The sequence below is a fragment of the Schistocerca americana genome, chromosome 10 (genome assembly GCF_021461395.2).
Source record: "Schistocerca americana isolate TAMUIC-IGC-003095 chromosome 10, iqSchAmer2.1, whole genome shotgun sequence".
Taxonomy (NCBI): domain Eukaryota; kingdom Metazoa; phylum Arthropoda; class Insecta; order Orthoptera; family Acrididae; genus Schistocerca; species Schistocerca americana.
The window spans coordinates 108,340,574-108,361,086 of record NC_060128.1 but is presented as its reverse complement, the minus strand read 5'-3'; the positions used below and the strand labels follow the sequence as shown (position 1 = coordinate 108,361,086).

The 20,513-nt window shown below is 40.2% G+C and overlaps 1 protein-coding gene across 1 annotated transcript in view; it reads left to right on the top strand.

Moving 5' to 3' along the window:
• Window positions 1-20,513, top strand: part of LOC124552282 — a 67,052-nt gene that overhangs the window by 32,070 nt on the left and 14,469 nt on the right. Inside the window, exon 4 of the mRNA XM_047126560.1 lies at window positions 2,759-2,938. Within this exon, the coding sequence (XP_046982516.1) occupies window positions 2,759-2,938 (180 nt within the window). The remainder of the gene's footprint in view (window positions 1-2,758; window positions 2,939-20,513) is intronic.

The window sequence follows — 20,513 nt, the reverse complement described above, 5'->3', positions numbered from 1 at the left end:
TGCTCGCCCATCTGAAAGCAGCTGTCTGTTGTGTGGTCAGATTTAACGGCACATCTGTCAGCTTGTGAACTTTCGGGAAACAGAACTCACCACTGTGGTAGTTTATTCAGACGTGGCAAAAGCAACAGTGAAGAAGGCAGAAGAAATTACAGGAATATGCCCACAGGATGCTGAGTTTTTTTGGCGGAGGATTTTGCTCCTCCTCATGTAACATCAAGAGAATAAGCTGCAGTGCAGATCATCAAGGATAACATCATTATCTGAGACAGTGTTCCAGCAAATAAAATCTAGCCAGAAACTTCTCTGGGAGTTCTAGAAGAGAATGTTACAAGTGTGCAAATGCACGTGCCCATGTCTGACTTCCATCCTCTGCCAAAATTATCATCAGTTGACAGGAGGAAGTGGAGGACCAAAACATCTGATGATATGTTCTCCTCATCACCAATGAAGAATGGTCTCTAACAGGAACAGAAGAGTAAGTAGCAGATGTAAAATAAAAAAAAAAGACAGAAAAAAATCTTCTAGACCAGAAAAACTGTCTGAAAAGAGGACATTGCTCATTACTCTTCAGAAAACTTGATTCCACGAAAAAATGCATTTGCCCAGGGTGAGGATTAAGTTTGATTGTGACTGTGTAAGAACCCTATATTACTTACTATTTGATGTCATTTTTTAAAAGTATTCTACACTATGGCCATATATTCATGCAACAACAACTGGTGTCGCTGTATCCAACACTCCAAATAATTCTTTGCCTGATGACAACGTTTTGTGAATTGTAATTGTTCACATTCTGTGCATGATGAGCATAATATCACGTATTTCAAAATTATATTCAGTTTAATTATTTGCTACTCGGTTGCAGAATACGTACAGTTTCAGTGTGAAGAAATTCATTATGTATTGTGGTATATGGGATTTTTCCGAGTTAAAGTACAGCATAAATTGGTTTTTGAAGAACGAACAATTTCGGTAATGAACAATGCACTTTGTGATCCACAATTAATTGTTGTCAGTTGAATTGTTTTTTGCACATATTGTAATATGCTACAGAAACAACATAAGTGGTTGGCCAATTGAAGAAAAGAATATGTAAAGTGGTAATGTAACACTGTTGCTAATTTTATCATGTCACATAGTGACGCTGGTTTTACGATAAGGATTATGTGAGAAATCTTCAGATGCCAACAGGAACAAACGATTAGTGTTAATTAAAATTTTGAGCTGTGTTTCACTATGTCATCTGTTACATTGATTGAAAAACTGTGAACTGTGAACTTCATTTGCGTGGACAGAAATGGCTATAATATTTCTGCAATTTTGTTCATTCCTGTGTGTGAAACTGCACTCTCAAAAATTACTCTCAAAAATGACTGCTGGATGTGTTAACAGTGACATAATTGTTCAAAGGGAAGAAATAATCAAAAAAGTACTGGAGAATGTAAATTAAAATTCAAATGTGTTGAATTCAGATACTAATGAAAGATTTTGTTGTTAGTTGATGTAAAGAATGGTTGCACAAGACTGTATGTTTTATGGGGCTGCGGTATGTTATCTCTGTGGTCACTGATGGAAACCTTCAAGTGTGTACACTTGCATGACTAAATTTGTTCTGTTATGTATCTGTGCTGGTAAAAGTATGCAGTTAATACTCTTATTCTTAATGTCCAAATATCTTAAGAGTAAAAATACATCTATTATCACAATGATTAAAATGTAGGAGCTCAAGTGACAGAGTGACATATAAATAATTAGATTTCTATAAATGATTACATAGGCGCATCTGTTTACTTAATTAATGAAATGAATATAATAGAGGGAAACATTCCACGTGGGAAAAATATGTCTAAAAACACAGATGATGTGACTTACCGAACGAAAGTACTAGCAGGTCGATAGACACACAAACAAACACAAACATACACACGAAATTCAAGCTTTCGCAACAAACTGTTGCCTCATCAGGAAAGAGGGAAGGAGAGGGAAAGATGAAAGGATGTGGGTTTTAAGGGAGAGGGTAAGGAGTCATTCCAATCCCGGGAGCGCAAAGACTTACCTTAGGGGGGAAAAAGGACAGGTATACACTTGCACACACACACATATCCATCCTCACATACACAGACACAAGCAGACATTTGTAAAGGCTGTAAATGTATTAAAAGGAGTGGTTTTGTGGTGGCAGTTTGTGAAAATGAGGCTAACAATTGTCTGACGAAGAAATAATGATGTTAAAACCTGTGGGAAGCGGCTAAAAAAGACAAGTGATGTGGGAAAAACGGAAATGGGAAAAAAAGTGAAAAAAAGTGAAAGTTATTGGAACTAGCCGAAATGGCTGTTTAATAGCTGAAAGGAACTGTTTGTGAACTGGAAATGGTGGATTTTGTAGCAGCAGTATTGTTGAAAGCGGAAAAAAATGTCTGCTTGTGTCTGTGTATGTGCGGATGGATATGTATGTGTGCGAGTGTATACCTGTCCTTTTTTCCCCCTAAGGTAAGTCTTTCCACTCCCAGGATTGGAATGACTCCTTACCCTCTCCCTTAAAACCCACATCCTTTCGTCTTTCCCTCTCCTTCCCTCTTTCCTGATGAGGCAACAGTTTGTTGCAAAAGCTTGAATTTCATGTGTATGTTTGTGTGTCTATCGACCTGCCAGCACTTTCGTTCGGTAAGTCACATCATCTGTGTTTTTAGATATGTTTACTTAATTATACACTCTTACTCAAAACTCTGTTACATACCTTTCTTCTTTATAATTGCAGGCCCGGATGTCTAACACAGCTCCGACGGCTGCAGTTGCAAGGTGCCGACAACCTCCAGAATGAGACAGTGCTTACCATTTCACAGGGCTGTCCTAATCTGTGTGAACTGATATTAAGTGAGTCAGCACTTATTACCGACGAAGCACTCAGCGAGATCTACCTCCTGAAACATTTAGAAATGTGAGTAATCATCATTCACTGAATGCCTGAATGCGTGCGTGTAACATTTTAGAGAAAAATATATCTAAAAAATAGATGCTGTAACTTACCAAACGAAAGCATTGGTATGTTGAGAGGAGACAATAAAATGCACACAAACACACACACACAAATTTTGAGCTTTCGCAACCCAAGGTTGCTTCATCAGGAAAGAGGGAAAGAGAGGGAAAGACAAATGGATGTGGGTTTTAAGGGAGAAGGTAAGGAGTCATTTCAATCCCGGGAACGGAAAGAATTACCTTAGGGGGAAAGAAGAGAGAGAGAGAGAGAGAGAGTGTGTGTGTGTGTGTGTGTGTGTGACATCTAAATGAAAGGAAAAATGCAAATGAAACTGGTGGAAATTAATTTTGAAAAGGGGTAAAGTTAATAAAGAAAGTAAATGTGCGGCCGTTACGTTAACAATTAACTAACGGTATTTAGATATTTGAGATTTGGGGGAAATTACGGTCGCCAGTCCTAAGGACAATTACTATAGTAACTGAAAAAGAAAGGTAATTACACATATAATTAGCACTAGAAGCGTGGCAACTGAAGGTTGATACGTGTAGTGTGAAAACTGAAAGTTTGTCAGAAGTAATAACTTTCGCTGCACTCTGACTTAATTTAGGAAAAGAATTAATAAAACCGGAAAACTGAAAGTTAATTTAGTGACTGAAATTAATAAGAAGCTTTCTTTCTTAAGCACATCGAAATTCAGTAAAATACGGTTAGTCTTGGACTACCTCAACAATCATTTCAAAAGCTACTTGAATCTACGCAATTTAGAAATAAGAGATTTAGCTTTGAACTTGAATTAAATGATTTTGAACAATTAACAATAGTAAGATTTAGTACGTACCAAGCTGAGCTGCAGTCACAGGTAAGCTAAAATACGGTAACTAAACTCGCACTCTTAATTTGTGCTTGCGTAATCTAAATATTGTAGCCAGCTATGAATACTTAAACTGAACTTTGAAATTAAAGCAGTGAAATGGAATGATTGTACTTTAATGCTGGCATCTGAATTTCAACGACACTCGGGTTGATTTCAGAAAAGGAAGGGACGCTGCTTGGTAATGCAATTGGGACAATGAGCAACAAAGGTTCATGCTAAGTTGCTGTAATTTTGCGAGGCAAATGGAACAATTTGAAAAGCTGAGGTCTGCCATACAGTTCTAAAACTTTACGTGCTTCCAGTCTTCCTTGTTGGTTGATTGAAGGTTTGAAGCCATCGATCGAGGAGGTGGCGACAGTCACTCATTGTCGGCCGTCGCTGTTGCAGAAGCTGGATGTTGGCGCGCCTTCTTCTCAACACGGTCACCAGACGAAACGGGCTCTTGATGTGCGCCAGCTAATGCTTCCCGTCCGCGACACCATGTCAGAAACTATTATCGCAAGTCGAGCGCAATTACATGCTGCCAAACCCCGAAAGCGCTGCAACTCGCGGGAGCTACACACAACACACCTGCTCCACTCGCTACTCCAGCCAGACTCCCTCTTGCTCTGCCCATGCTCCACGCGGCAGAGTTAACACTACCAAAGATCCTACACACTTTGATTCTTCACACGACCTATAGATGTAATCGTTCGATAGCAGTTTTCCCTAGGCAAGACCCAGCGTAAAAATACAAATAATATTTACGAAACAAACCAATTATACATCGACATAAGTGCTTAAATATATATATACAAACAGTAAAACAATTACAATATATAAAGAGACAGAAATGTCATATCTTGAGGTAACAAAACAAGGAAAAAAAATAGTACAATAGAGGGAAATAGGAGGATATGCATTTCCGGCGTTACATGTGTGCGAGTGTATAAGGTATGTCTTTCCCCTCCCGGGATTGGAATGACTGTTTACTCTCTCCCTTAAAACCCACATCCTTTCGTCTTTCCCTCTCCTTCCCTCTTTCCTGATGAAGCAACCTTGGGTTGCGAAAGCTCAAAATTTGTGTGTGTGTTTGTGTGTGTTTTTTATTGTCTCCTATCAACATACCAACGCTTTCATTTGGTAAGTTACAGCATCTTTATTTTTAGTTATATTTTTCCCACGTGGAATGTTTCCCTCTATTATATTCATAACATTTTAGAGACTTTGATTTATTAAGGAGTAGACGTAAATTTACTAGTATTGACAATCGAACAGCGTTTGTTAATAGTCTACTTCATAATCATTTCAAGAAGGCAGTTATTATCTATGAAATCAGTTTGCCACATACATCAGAACAGAATGCTGCAGCTGAATGTGAAACCAGGGGTATAGTAGAAAGTTCTCACACAATGCTTCTCAGTTCTGGTCTTACTTTGATACTGTGGGCAGTGTCTGTCAACATGGTAGTCTGTAAATTAAATCATTGTCTGTGTAATCATAATTGGAGTAGGATTATGACAAAGTTCGGAGCCGAATGCTTCATGCATACTCCCATACAATTTCAGTTCGCAGTATCGAACTATCAAGTCATGCAGCTTATACTGTTATAACTTCATTACAGTCTATCCATTTTATCGCCTCTGCCACTGCTGGCCAACACACTTTTTTACTCCATTCAACACAATTTTTCATATAACCAGTGTTAATTGCAAGTGTTCTGTGTCTTTGTGTTTAAGTGTCTTTTTACTGAAGAAATAAAACTAGTGCATCATAAAAATTTACATGAAAGGCACTAAAACGTTATATACATTCACACAGACATTGAATGATAATCAGCACAACAACCTCCGCTATAGAACAAACCTTTCCTTTCATATTCGAGAGCTCTTGCATCGTGGGGTCTTACAGGCCAGCCTTTCCTCTGTAACCTTTACCAACCTACCAATATCTCATCTCTGACAAAGGAACTCTTAGCTCCAAAAGCTAGCAAGTCTCTCAGTCTTTCTTTTACATGTGTCTGTTAGCAGTACTACTCATTTCACTTCTTAAAGGTAGATACTAGCTGGTAATTCTGTCCTGTAATATGTCAATATGTGATCAAAATCATATGAGTCACTACACTTAATTTTTGGCTCAGTATCTTTCCCACGTCCCTCCATTAGCACTGTCATTCATCAATTCTTCCGCAAATTACGTTGTGTAAACTTCTGCAGTGAAGGATAATGTTGACAGATGTGAAAACAATAAAGTTATGCAGTAATGAGGCAGAAGCAGCTGTGGAAGGCACCTTCTGTAGAGTATCCCAAGAATGATATGCTCACAGCGATAATAATAAGAATTTGTTCTAAGTTATATCACACACAATTTGGCACAAGGTTATTACATTATGTGGCAGCAGTTCTCCACAAACTTTTTGGCAGCAGTTCTCCACCAACTTTTTGGCAGCAGTTTTCCACCAACTTTTTGGCAGCAGTTCTCCACCAACTTTTTGGCAGCAGTTCTCCACCAACTTTTTGGCAGCAGTTCTCCACCAACTTTTTGGCAGCAGTTCTCCACCAACTTTTTGGCAGGAGTTCTCCACCAACTTTTCGGCGGGAGTTCTCCTCCAACTTTTCGGCAGGAGTTCTCCTCCAACTTTTCGGCAGCAGTTCTCCTCCAACTTTTCGGCAGCAGTTCTCCTCCAACTTTTTGGCAGCAGTTCTCCACCAACTTTCTGACATCTCTGCATACAAACCAACTGTGATCCCATCCCAGAAAACCAACATGACCTCAAGCAACTCTTCAAGGTGTTAGATCCATCCCAAAACTTGGCACCTGAATCCAATGCTCCTCTCATCAGCAACACGTCCCCCCCCCCCCCCCCCCCCCTACCTTTTATCTACTCACCAAACTTTACAAATCCAGCCCTGAAGGTCTCCCTACAGCCCATTCCATTGTAATTGGGTACAATGCTCCCACAGAATGAACCCCTGCCTTTGATGACCCAACAGTTTCAAACCATTGTCTGTAAGCTCCCATCCTACATTCAAGACACAGCTCACTTCTTTCACCACCTTTCCATAATTCTGGTCCTGCTACCTCCAGACTCGTTGGCCAAAGTGGATGCAATGTCTTCGTACACCGACATCCTCTGTACTCATCACCTTGCAGCTAGGAACACGTCCTTTACCTAAATGTTCCTGATATCTACGTCTATATATATACCGTTAAACAGGGTAATTTTGGACACTGGGGCGATTTCGGACAGTATGGCTTATTTTCTCTTTGTTACTGCATAGAAACAAAGTGTTACCTATTTTAACGTCCGTGTGCCAGTTATTTTAAGCGCAGGATTGCATTTAGCGCTTTCAACAACTTTTATTTTGCATCAATTGTTTCCCTAGGTGAATAATTGACGAACAGTCTCAGTGTTAAAAATCCAAGCATTATCATAAAGTGGAAACTTCCTATTGTTGCACTGAGTGGGAAGTTATAGTAACTGTAACTGTTGACACTCCCAGTAGCTAACAGCATTGAGACAATTCCTGTACAAGTATGTCGAGTTTCTCGTGCGAGGTTATAAAATAGACGGTTTTTGTAAAACTGTGTACTGTGTGGGGTGATTTCGGACAATGCCAAGAATGTATAAGAGCAGGAGAGGTACTACAGTATGGTCTAATTATGACCCAGAACTTTTAGATAAAGCTGTTCGTGATATTCAGAGTGGTAAATTATTGTACAGAAAAGCGTGTGATTTGTATGGTATACTTAAATCAACACTACAAAATGAAGTGCAGGAAGCACATCCGAAAAAAATGGGAGGACAGCCAGTGCTAAATAAAGAAGAAGAAGAAGAAGAAGAAGAAGAAGAAGAAGAAGAAATGTTGAAGCAAGGTATCTTAAGGGCTGCACATTGGGAATTTCCCTTCACTAAACTGGATGTTAGATATTAAGGTAAAGGTTACCTTGATAAATCTAGCCGAAAAGAGAAGAAATTTCATAATAATTTGCCAGGAGAAGAATGGGTGCGTTTATTCCTCAAATGACAGTCAGAAGATCTTTCCGTTCGCTTAAGCGAAAGTATTAAATGAGCTTGTGCAGAAGTGAACAAAGAGACTGTTTATTTAAATTCTTGCGAAATAAAAATTTATCTGTAATATATAAAGTTCATTATATCATTCCATATCACTTATTCGTAACAAAGGGCTGCCTTAAAATGTGTAAAATGTCACCAAAATTGAATAAAAAGCATGTAGAATTTTTAAAAAAGGCAGTAACTGTCCGAATTTGCCCTCTATATACTGTAACTTTGGACAGAGATTTAAAAAACATGTGTCCGAAATCACCCCAATCGATGGGGTGACATCGGACACTTTATTTAACTGCCTCAGATAAATATACTTACACATACACTTTCTGGTTCTGGGATATTTTATTTTTTACACATATACCGTACCATTTCCAATTTATTCTAACAATATATACGAAAATTACAATCAAAATAACCACAAAACCGTCCCAAATCACCCTGTTTGACGGTACTCCGCAAGCCACCGTGCCGTGTGTGGCAGAGGGTACACTGCACCATTAGTAATCATTTCCTTTCCTGTTTCACTTGCAAATAGAGTGAGGGAAAAACTACTGCCTGTATGTCTCCATGTGAGCCGTAATTTCTCGTATCTTATCTTCGTGGTCCTTACGTGCGACGTATGTTGGCAGCAGTAGGATTGTTTGGCTGTCAGCTTCAAATGCCAGTTCTTTAAATTTTCTCAGTAGTGTTTCTCAAAAAGCACATCGCCTTTCCTCCAGGGATTCTCATGTAAGTTCCCAAAGCATCTCCATAACACTTCCATGTTCCATGTTGTGTGAACCTACTGGTAACAAATCTAGCAGCCCGCCTCTGAATTTCTTGGATCTCTTCCGTCAATCTGAACTGGTACAGATCCCAAACATTCAAGCAGTACTGAAGAACAGGTCACACCAGTGCCCTATACGTGGTCTCCTTCACAGGTGAACCTTTATTTCCTAAAATTCTTGCAATAAACCAAAACTGACTATTTCCTTCCCTACCAGAGTTCTCACATCCTCGTTCCACCTCATATCGCTTTACAACATTACACTCAGATACCTGTATTTAAATGACATGACTGTGTCGAACAGGATACTGGTAATATTGTATCTGAACATTTCAGATTTGATCTTCCTCCTCATCCACATTAACTTAGGTTTTTGCACATTTAAGGCTAGGTACCATTCATCCCACAGACGAAATTTTGTGTAAGTTGTCTTGTGTCTTCCTACAGCCACTCAAGTTCGATGCCTTACTGTACACCACAGCATTATTGGCAAACAACTGCAGATTGTTGCCTAGCCTGTCCATCAAATCATTTATGTATATAGTGGTCCTATCACACTTGCCTGGGGCACTCCTGATGATACCCTCGTCGCCGACGAACACTTGCACTCGAGGGCAACATACTGGGTTCTATTACTTAAGAAGTCTTTTAGTCACTCATGTATGTGTGAATGTATTCCATATGCTCGTACTTTCGTTAAAAGCCTGCAGTGGGGCACCGTGTCAAGCAATTTCCGAAAATCTAGAAATATGGAATCAACCTGTTGCCCTTCATCCATAGTTCGCAGTATATCACATGAGAAAAGGGCAAGCAGAGTTTCACACAAGCGATGCCTTGTAAAACCATAATGATTCGTGAACATTACCTTCTAGGTCCCAAGAAAGTTTATTATATTCAAACTGAATGTATGTTCAAGGATTCTGCAGCAAACATTAGTTAAGGATATTGGTCTGTAGGGTCCATTCTTTAACCTTTCTTATATACTGGAGTGACCTGCACTTTCTCCAGTCACTTGGGGTTTTGTGCTGAGTGAGATATTTACTATAAATGCAAGCTAGGCCAGGGGCCAGTACCTAACCACTTCTTTCATGCACCTGTGAGCCCGTCGCACACACCCTGACACAACTATTTCATTTTAAAAGACTGCCACAGGTACTCTCATGGCACCGTCCTGTGCCAAGTTATTTATGGGCCCACTGCAGCCATCCTTCCTGTCTACTCGGCACCTGAAACATGTCCGATTCAGTTCAGTGATGACATTCTTACGGTTTGGACTCATTGTAGGGACAGCCTTTGCTCTTTGCTCTATAGCCGTGACACAAATTCCCAAACTTACTTCACCCGACCCTTCAGAACTCAAGAAGCCACCTTCCTAAATGTGGATCTCAGGTGTTCCATAAATGTCTGTTCATATTGAGTGCACCAATCACTAACAGCACTTTGGTAACTGTCACCCAAGATGTCTCTTCCTTACAGAATCGCTATCTGTGGACCCCACATCTGCACGGAAAGCGAGGGTTGTCGAAATATACCCGTAACATTACCAGAGCATTCACTGACAGACTATATCCTATCCAGTTCATCCATAAACAAACCTCCTGTGCCATGTGCTTCTCTGATGACAGTAAATCTGTTAACCGCCCACCGACCAGTGCTCCTCTTATCACCTAGTGTCCCTGACCTCGAAAAGCTCAACCGCATCCTCAGTCAGGGCTTCGACTACCTCTTATTGTGCTTTGAGATGAGGGATATCTTTCACTATATCCTGCCCACATAGCCCAGAGTAATGTTCCATCGCCCACCCTATCTACAGAATATCCGTGTCCATCCCTCATCAAATCTTCCTCCAAATGCTGCACCCCACAGAGCATTTGCTTGTGGTTGGCCCCGTTGCAAGACCTGTCCCATACATGTACCTACCACCTCCGATCACAATCCAATCACAAGCATCTCCTACCCAGTAAAAGGCAGGGCCACTTGTGAAAGTTGCCACGTTACATATCAGCTATGCCGCAATTTGTGTACAGTGTTTTACGTGGTCATGACAACTAACCATTTGTCTACTTGCGTGATTGGTCACCACCAAACTGTGGCAAACCACAAACTAGACCATCCAAGCCTTCAACTCGTGATCTTTGCCTTTCGCGGGTAGGTGGTGGAGCACTTGCCCGCAAAAGCCAAAGGTCCTGGAGTTCGAATCTCAGTCCAGCACACAGTTTTAATCTACCAGGAAGTTTCATATCAGCACACACTCCATTGCAAAAGAGTGAAAATCTCATTCTAGACCATCCAGTTTCCAAACACACTGCACGCCACACCACAAATCACTTTGACAGCTGCTTTACTGTGTGGGTCATTTGGATACTCCCTTCCAGCACAAGTTTCTGTGAACGGCACAGATGGGAATTCTCTCTGACACATTCTACACTATCGCGATCGCCCTGGCCTTAGCCTTTGCTAACCTCTACCCACTACCTCAGCTTGCCTTGCCTTTTCCATTCTCTGTTGTGCCCTCACCTCTCCTCTGTCCAGATCATGCACTGCATTCTCCCACCACTTTGGTACCCCCCTCCATGTGAGCATTCTCTCTCTTTGTGTCTCTCACATATATCCCCACCTCCCCCTTCTCTTTCTCCCTCTTTATTATTCATTTTCACCTCTCTGTCTACCCCTCCCCTTTTCCTTCTTCCCTCCCCCCTTTTCCTTTTCCTTCCTTCATCTCTGTTTGCTGCACCCTCTGTACTATTTTCGTCTTCTTGTGTAGCTGTGTGGAGTCATCTGTCCAAAGACCAGCCTCTTTCCCCCTAATCCATCCTTGTGTCCTTCCATATCCTCCCCCCCATCCACAGCCTCCATTGCCACCACCAGCTCAAACACCTGCTTTCAATAGTCAGTCTTGCTGTGGCAATGGGAATGTACGTTTGGGTGTCTGTGTCCATGAATGTGTGTACTATTGCTAGAAAGAGAGCAAGTGCTCAAAAGCTGGTGTGAATGCTGTTTTGTGATTCATGTTTCTGTGCTGCACACATAAATATACAAGGGCATTTCAAAAAGTAAAGATACAATGGCTCGCAGTCCTTAAATAGAACATTTATTTAGAAAAGTCAGTTACATCTTATTAATTAGATTATTTGTCATTTTTCGACATAATCACCCCCGTTATCCAAACATTTGTTAAGTCGGTGCACAAGCTTTTGTATCCCACAGTCATAGAAGGTTGTTGCCTGTTGTCGGAACCACATTTCAACTTCATCTTTGATCTCTTCATCGTCACGGAATGATTTTCCACCAAGATGTGACTTTAGGTAACGGAAGACATGGAAGTCGGTGGGTGCAAGGTCTGGACTGTATGGCGGAGCGCTGTATGAGGCCGAGCGTTGTCATGAAGCAAGCGGACTCCATTTGTCAGCATTCTACATCTACATCTACATACATACTCTGCAATCCACCATACGGTGCATGGCAGAGGGTACCTCGTACCACAACTAGCATCTTCTCTCCCTGTTCCACTCCCAAACAGAACGAGGGAAAAATGACTGCCTATATGCCTCTGTACGAGCCCTAATCTCTCTTATCTTATCTTTGTGGTATTTATTTGATGGTAATGGGAAACCGCTGTTGCTGAATATCACCGTCGGTATCCTAATTGTAGGATTCTGAGTGCCAAAACATTTACTGGAACATATCAAACATTACTAGAGACTGGTGCTCTTCACAGTATTCGTATTCACTCTGAAAGACATTGTGATGTTCAAGAAGAGGAAAACATCCTTAATTCAGTAGAGCGCAGTCCTCGTTCAAGTACAAGACGCCTAGCTACCCTACTAAACATTTCACAATCTAAGGTATGTTGGATTCTTCACGACAATGGACTGTGTCCTTTTCATGTGCAGAACATTCGCCATTTAGAGCCACGATTATGCCAACTGTTTGCACATTTGTCACTGGTTAGATGGAAACCAGCAGCTCTATCACTCCATAATGTTCAGTCGACATTTACAGGAGATGGCATCAACAATATGCATAACATGCATGTCTGGGCAGACGAAAATCCCCATGCCACGGTAGTATCTCAGTTTCAATGCAGATTCTGTGTCAATTTCTGGTGTGGTTTTGTGTGTGACCAGTTACTGGGGCCGTTTATTCTCCTGGGAAATTTAAATGGTAAGATGTGCGGTAACTTTACGAGAAGACTTGCTGCAGCTTCGTGAAGATGTTCCTCTGTAAACATGACGCAACATGTACGTCCAACATGACGGGGCACCTGCACATTTCCACCATGTGGTAACAGCTTATCTTAATCAGCAATTCCCACATCGATGGACAGGTCGCGGGGCCCCTATCAACTGGCCTGCCAGATCCCCAGATTTAACACCCCTACATTACTGCATCTGGGGGTGGATGAAAGACATCGTGTACGAAGTTAAGGTGCAAACACGAGAAGAATTGGTACAACGTATTTTCGATGCAGCAACGTCAATAAGGACCAAGCATGTGAAATAACGAAATGCCACTCGAATGGTTCACTCCATTACAAATCTTTGTCTTCAAATGCAGGGAGGAAATTTTGAACACTTGCTTTAAATCCACTCTGAATGCAAGAGACTGCTACAGAATTGTTTAAATTAATTATTATGTGCATTTTTGTTAGTGAAATCCTACAATAAAAGTTTTCTGCCATTTTCCCGATTTTTTTCAATTACTGTAGCTCCGTAATTATGGATCTGATCCCATTACTTTGTTTACAGTTTTTGTTTCAAATAACCTAAGGAATACCCTCTGGAAAACCTCCTGACTCACCCTGTATGGTAATGATTGTCTGGAATTTAAGAAATGTCAGTCTCCCTAACATCAAGCAATATCCTCTCAATGTTCTTGTCAAATGTGGCAGTGACATGCCTTGGAAACATAAGACAATAGTGCAGAATCAGTCAATGTGGAGGTCTACTGGATCGATTGGAAGAGGAGCAAGAAATAATAGGGTGACATTAGGAGATGAGCAGGAAGGAAGAAAATGGAAATAGAAAAGAATGATAAAACCACAGATTGTTTACAGTGTGTCAGAGATAGTAGTTCCCTGTTGCACAAGGAAAAAAAATTTAAAAAGGCCATGAGGTTGTACCAAGAAGGAAGCTCTGTTACACTGATAGGTAGTGGGAGCAATAAAATGAGTGATTAATGCACAGAATGCCCTGTTAACATATATTACCTTAATATTGCACATCCTGACGGCCAATATTTAGGGACAGGTAAATTTAGTAAAAACAATAATGCAAATTTGGGAAATGTCATGAAATTTTTAATTTTTTGCTTATAAAAATGTTATAAATCTGAGGATGACAATTCACCAATATTCACAACTCAAAATTATTGAATGTTGAAATCGCATTTTGCCTTCTTTTTATCCTCAAGTTTGAGCTTTGTGTATAGCCTTGAAATGACCGTTAATGTTATGTGTAACAAAGTATGATGTGACATCAAAAATAGCACTGAAATTGGCAAAAAGAAAAAGTGATATTGGCAAAAAACACCAAATTTGACCCAAACATTGCACCTAATTTATGAAAAGAAACACTGGATCTTGCAAAAAAATAGTACTGAATTTGGCACAAAAGACACCAAAATCCACAAAAGATGACACCAAAATCGGAAAAAAAACATGGATGAGGCAAGAAACGTGGAAATTGGCAAAAAAGACAACAGTGCAAGTAACAAGAAAATAAATTAGGCAGAAAAAGAGCGTCGAATTTTCCAAAAAGTCACTATGAATTTGGCAAAAAGTAGCACAGAGAATGGCAAACAACGCAACCGGACTCTGGAAAGAACAACACCGAATGTGGCAAAAATTAAAATGATTTTTTTCGTATCCCTGCCAATATTTGACATTTCATGACACAGGAAAATATTCATACATAAATTACACAGACTGCCACAGCTGTTTTCATTAATACAATAAATTAGCAGCTGTCTTCACTCCTTCCTAATAAAGTTGCTTCTCATACATATATCTATGTGCACTCATCTATAGTTAACTGGCCATCTGTAACATAGAGAGTTTCTTCACCATCATATTAAGTAATGGGTAATATTGGTCATCTCAAAAACTGCCATTAATATCTAGCAAAGATATCAATAATGACAGTATGTGTAAGTAACATCCTCTGAAGGGGATGTGCACATTAATTTTTTTTTTTTACAGTCACATTAAGATGTGAACAACCTTTAAAGTTATATTAATTTTCAATAAAAACAATATTCCATGCTCAGAGATAAAAACTTGCACAGGGCCACTACATGTATAGATACATCTATACTGTGCAACCAACTGTGAAGTTCGTAGCAGAGAGTACAACCCATTGTACCAGTTATTGGGATTTTTTCCCATTCCATTCACGAATGGAGTGTGGAAAGAATGATTGTTTGCATGCCTCTGTGCTTGCAGTAATTATTCTAATCTTATCCTCACTATTCACTGTGTAAGCGATACATAGGGGATTGTGGTATATTCCGTGAATCGTCGTTTAAAGCCACTTCTTGAAACTTTGTTGGTACTATGTGGTACGGGTCCCACAAGCTTGAGCAGTATTCTGGAACTGGTCGTGCATGTGATTTTTAAGCAACCTCCATTGTTGACTGATTGCACTTCCCCTGTATTCTACCAGTAAACTGAATTCTATGACCATTGTTAGTCACAACTGACCCTATGTGATCATTTCATGTCATATCCCTATGAAGTGTTAAAGAGTTGGCCAATTCCACCAGTGACTCATTGATATTATAGTCATAGTATACTAAGTTTGTTTCATTTTGCAAAGTGAAAAATTTTACATTGCTGAACATTTAAAGCAGGTTGCTAATCTCTGCATCACTTTGAAATTACATTGAGATCTGACTGAATACTTATGCAGGTTCTTTCAGACTATACTTAGTTATAGATAACTGCATCATCTCCACACAGGGCAACAAATACAAAGTAATAACTTTTTTCTAACCCTCCAGCAGGCGCGTCAACTTTCATGCCGCCACTAGTCGCGATGTATCTCGTGGATACATGCGACGATTTTTGTGGTTTTTTGTTTGTTTACAGGTTCTTTTTCTTTTGTTTTTGTTATAAATTGGAGTTACCTTTATTGTTACAGATTTTACAAATACAGAAATGAACATCAGGCTCATTACACTTTCAAATTAACAGAAATATTTGACATTTTGTAATGGAGAAGTACATGAAATTCTTTTAAAAATTGATTTTATTATAGATACAAATAAATTATTAAACCAATCAAAGCATGTCTCTTTTTACTGATTGCCCTCTATAGAAAGACATTGTTCACAAATTATTTTCACGTGCTTTTGCAAACAAAGATGTGTACCGCATTTTTCACATGTATACTTGCTGAGACCAATCTTTTTTGTCTCCCTGTAGCATGACTGGCACCTTTTTCTTTTCTTGTTTTCTGATTCCAAGAATTGTTCAGCGTTTTCTTGCTCTTTTCCTTTAGGTTTGTACTTTACTAGCATTGACTGTATCATCAGGTAGAGTCATAATAAGAGCTCTTCTTTTGAGATGATCTCGCAGTAGAGTCAGAGCCAAAGTTTTGAGCTACTCGCGCCGATTTGAGTATTTTTTATTCTTGTTGCCCAAGAAAATTACTCTTGAGTTGATGCCTGCAGTGTTCAACAGGTGGAAAAAAATCACCATAAGCCATCTTCTTGTTGACCTAGCTACATTGTAGGTAGCACGGAGTTTGTCAACTACATCAACTCCAGATTTGGTGTCATTATAGTGTAGAATAATTGCTGGTTTTTTCTCTAAACCTTCTGAAACCTCACTTGACGATACATGTATACTTGAAAGGAGGACTACAGTTTTCCCTTTTTTCGGGACATACGACACAAGGGTTTCATTCTTGCTGTAGCCAAATACGCTATCATATTGCTGTCTACTTTTCGGTGCTACGAAATTCGATGGCAGTTCCTACTTGTTTTTGCTAATTGTGCCTACAAACGACAGTCTCCTTTTATGCAGTTCTCTTACTAACTCCAAACTAGTGAACCAGTTATCTGCTGTAATGTTTCTACCCGTCCCATATATTGGTTCGGCAAGTCTCAGAACTACTTCTTTGGCGGAGTTACTATTCTGAAAGGGTCCTTCTTGTTGTAATCCACAATATATTTCCATGTTTTAAGTATAATAAAGCTTGACATCACATAGGCAGAAAAATTTGATGCCATATTTAGATGGTTTGGATGGTACGAACTGGCGAAATCCACACCGGCCTCGAAATGCTGGTGGCTGCTCATCAACTGTGACGTTCTGACCGAGCGAGTAACGTATCTTGCAGTTATTCAAACACATGGCTGCTAATTTGTCTGTCTTGCGCCGTTCTTGTCTTGTGGCTCCATCATCAAAACAAACACATCTTATTAGGAACAGGACACGTTTTTCAGACATGGTCATTCTAAAAATATTCAGACCAAGGTCATCTGCTGTACAGAAGTCGTGAACATTCTGTCGCCCACCATGGAACACACCTGCAAGGTATAACAAGCCAAGAAAGGCTTTTATTTTGATTGCGTCTGTGTCCTTGCAGTCACTCTTGCGACCAAAGTTTCCTTTTAGATCAGCTATACGCCTGTTAGTGTTGACCACAATAAGATCTAGGATATCATTACTGATGAATAGGCTCCAGCAGTCAATTTCAGTTACCATTTTCTTTGCGTCTCCAACTACCCAAGGCAGTTTGGTTAGTATATTATGAGGCCCTGTCTGTGTTGCTTTCCAAGGCACTTTCCTCCATTTAGTTCCATCCTTACCTAAAATAAAAAAATAAGTACATTACACCATTATTAGATACTGTTATTACATCTGAAAGCATATTTATTGTCTTTTCTACTCACCAAAATAGTAATGTTCATCAGTTTCCTGCGCTTCATTATTTTCCTCTTCATCAAATTCATGATCTGTGTCTGAGTCTACAGATCGTGTTTCGAGTATATCTTCGGTTTCTGAATCAGTTTCTGCAAGATCATCTTCATCTTCAATGGATACCTCGTCGTCGAGAAGAAGGCGATGCACTTCTTCCAAATCCTTAGGATTTTCTAGATCATATCGTTTACTCATTTTGAAAGACAGTACACGTAGCTACAACGAAACATTGCTTCATTTAGAAGACAACAGCGCAACTGCCGACTTGCGTACGCTGCAAACAATGCAACAGCTGCAGTCATTAGCGGCGACAAAGCGTTACCCGAGTAGGCGCGCTGTATCTGAGAGTACACGTTCCCACACCTGACTCATTTATGACCTTGTCAGTATCAGGATAAGACTGAAATTCCTGTGAAGCAATAAGAAAGGTATGACACAAGATGTCGTGGGCCAGCAAACCGTTACCACTGTTCATTGCGGTAATATTAGAGAAAAAGTAGGTCATATATCTCACAGATACATGCGCGACTGTCGGAGGGTTGAAAAAGAAGTGCGCATAACCCATAAGCAGTATAAACACAACTATTTCCAAGTAACATATGGAATGGAATGGCATGGCATGGCATGGCATGGCATGGCATGGCATGGCATGGCATGGGAAACACTAACACCCAATGCACGTGATGGCTGTAGTAAAATGTGATGTATGCAGTAGCAACCAAATTAGACTGATTACCCTGTAGTGATCTTAAACTAAACTATGATTGCTTGAGTGAAACCAATTAACCCAGTGAGGTGCTGTCTGCAAGCATTGTTCAAAGTCAAGGAAATCTGTAGGGAGCCATCTCTTGGATCACCCTGATAGGTCAAAACAAATTATAGTATCTGAAAGTGTGGTACACAGGTCATTAAACTCAAACCATTTTATGTGCCACAAAACATCTCTGGCTAGGGCCCAATACTAATGTAATATAATCTTCTTCTGTAGTAGTTTTGGCATAGTCACCAGCTGGGGTATGTGAGGAGAGGGACCAGCCAGATTCACAGTCTGCAATTAGCAAATACTTAGTGAACAAGACAGAGCCTCCCACTTCCAATCGGCAAGTTGTGCAAGTGAATTGCATCCCTCTTCATACACGTTCCATCCTGGTAATTCATTTACTGTCGAACAGGTACCCAGAATTTTAGACTACAGTGGGTCGGTCTAGTCCACCTGCAGTGCATTGTGCTACACAGGAGTTTACCGGGACAGCCGATGACGAATGTCACGTTGCAAATATTGACACAACTATGAGGGTAAATCCAAAAGTAAGGTCTCCTACTTTTTTATAAGTACAGAACTCTGTTTGTGTGGCAGTTGGTTACACTGTTATGAAGAGTGCTTCATGCTCTGTGTGTAAACATGTGCACGCCGCTCTGAGGTGCTCAGTCTTGGCTTGGCAGTCATTGAGAATGGGGCTCCCGTTGAATGTTACCGCCAAGTGCAAATTGCGCACAGTTATTCGGTTTTTGAATGCATAGGGCACTGCACCGATTGAAATCTATTGCCAATTGACGGAAGTGTATGGTGAGTTGTGCATGGATGTCAAAAATGTTCCTAAGTGCTGTAGAGAGTTTGCAGCTGGTCGGACCGAAATTCATGACGAACAAAGGAGTGGGAGACCATAAATTTCTGAGGAGACAGTGTTGAAGATTGAGCAAAGCATGCGTGAAGATCAGCGGATCACCCTGGACGATCTCTGCACGTTGGTTCCTGAGATTTCCCGAAGCACCGCTCACAGAATTTTATCAGAAACATTGAACCACCGGAAGGTGTGCACAAGATGGGTGCCACGCGTGCTGAGGACCACATGCGGCAACGAATTGATGCTTCCTGTGCATTTCTCACCGCCTTGCAGCCAAACAAGAAAACTTTCTGGACTCAGTTGTTAGGGTGACGAAACTTGGGTAGTGAAGAGGTGAAAGATGAGGTTCATAACTTTCTGAACAGCATGGAGGTGAGCTTGTATGACACGGCCATACAAAAACTGCCACAGCGTCTACAAAAATGCATCGACAGAAATGGTGATTATGTCGAAAAATTGCTAAATGTTCATTGTTCATTGTAGAAATAAACAGGTCTATGTACTTATAAAAAAATAGGAAACCTTACTTTTGGAATTACCCTTGTAATAAGCCAGGTTACCAGTGACACTATGATATGTAATCCCTTTTACAGTGCCGTGCAGTGGTACTTTGTGTTTTCATATTCTAGTCACTTGTGAAACTGTGGCCTTCTCCGAAAGGAGAAGCTTCCCATTCAGGTACCAACACAAGATGGCCATCCCCTTCCTTTTCCCTACCCCACCTGTAGCCTCTCGCTTCTGGTTCAGAATATCCTACAGCACAGAACCACCATTAAGTTATGCTACTGTAGAATGATATGGAACAGAACGTTTACTCATGTGATTGTGGCCTTTAGCAGTGAAGCTGAGGTTGTCATGATTACAACTGTCCAAAATAAATCCCATGAAGTCCAACATAAATCACTGATATGAACAAGGTAAAAATATCTACTGGAATAACAAATGACTGTAACTATAAATTTACTACACCAAAAGGGAATGGCATTGGACATGAATTGATTTAAAGATCTTAGATTACATCCAAGTTATTGTATAATTAAATAAATTGTGTGTAATGACATATGGCTATCAAACCCGGAGAGTGCATGGAAAATTAACTCCAATTCCGTCATTAATTATACTACTACAATCTGTCTGAAACTAATTCATTGACAGTGATTGTCAACTACAAAGCTGGAAGGTAACACGAAATGCAAATTGGACGGTGCTGCTGCCATTGGAAAGCACTTGCTGCGGACACAGAAAATCTACATTAACAATCCCTTCTGTGCCAGAGCTGTGGAATGCTCACCAG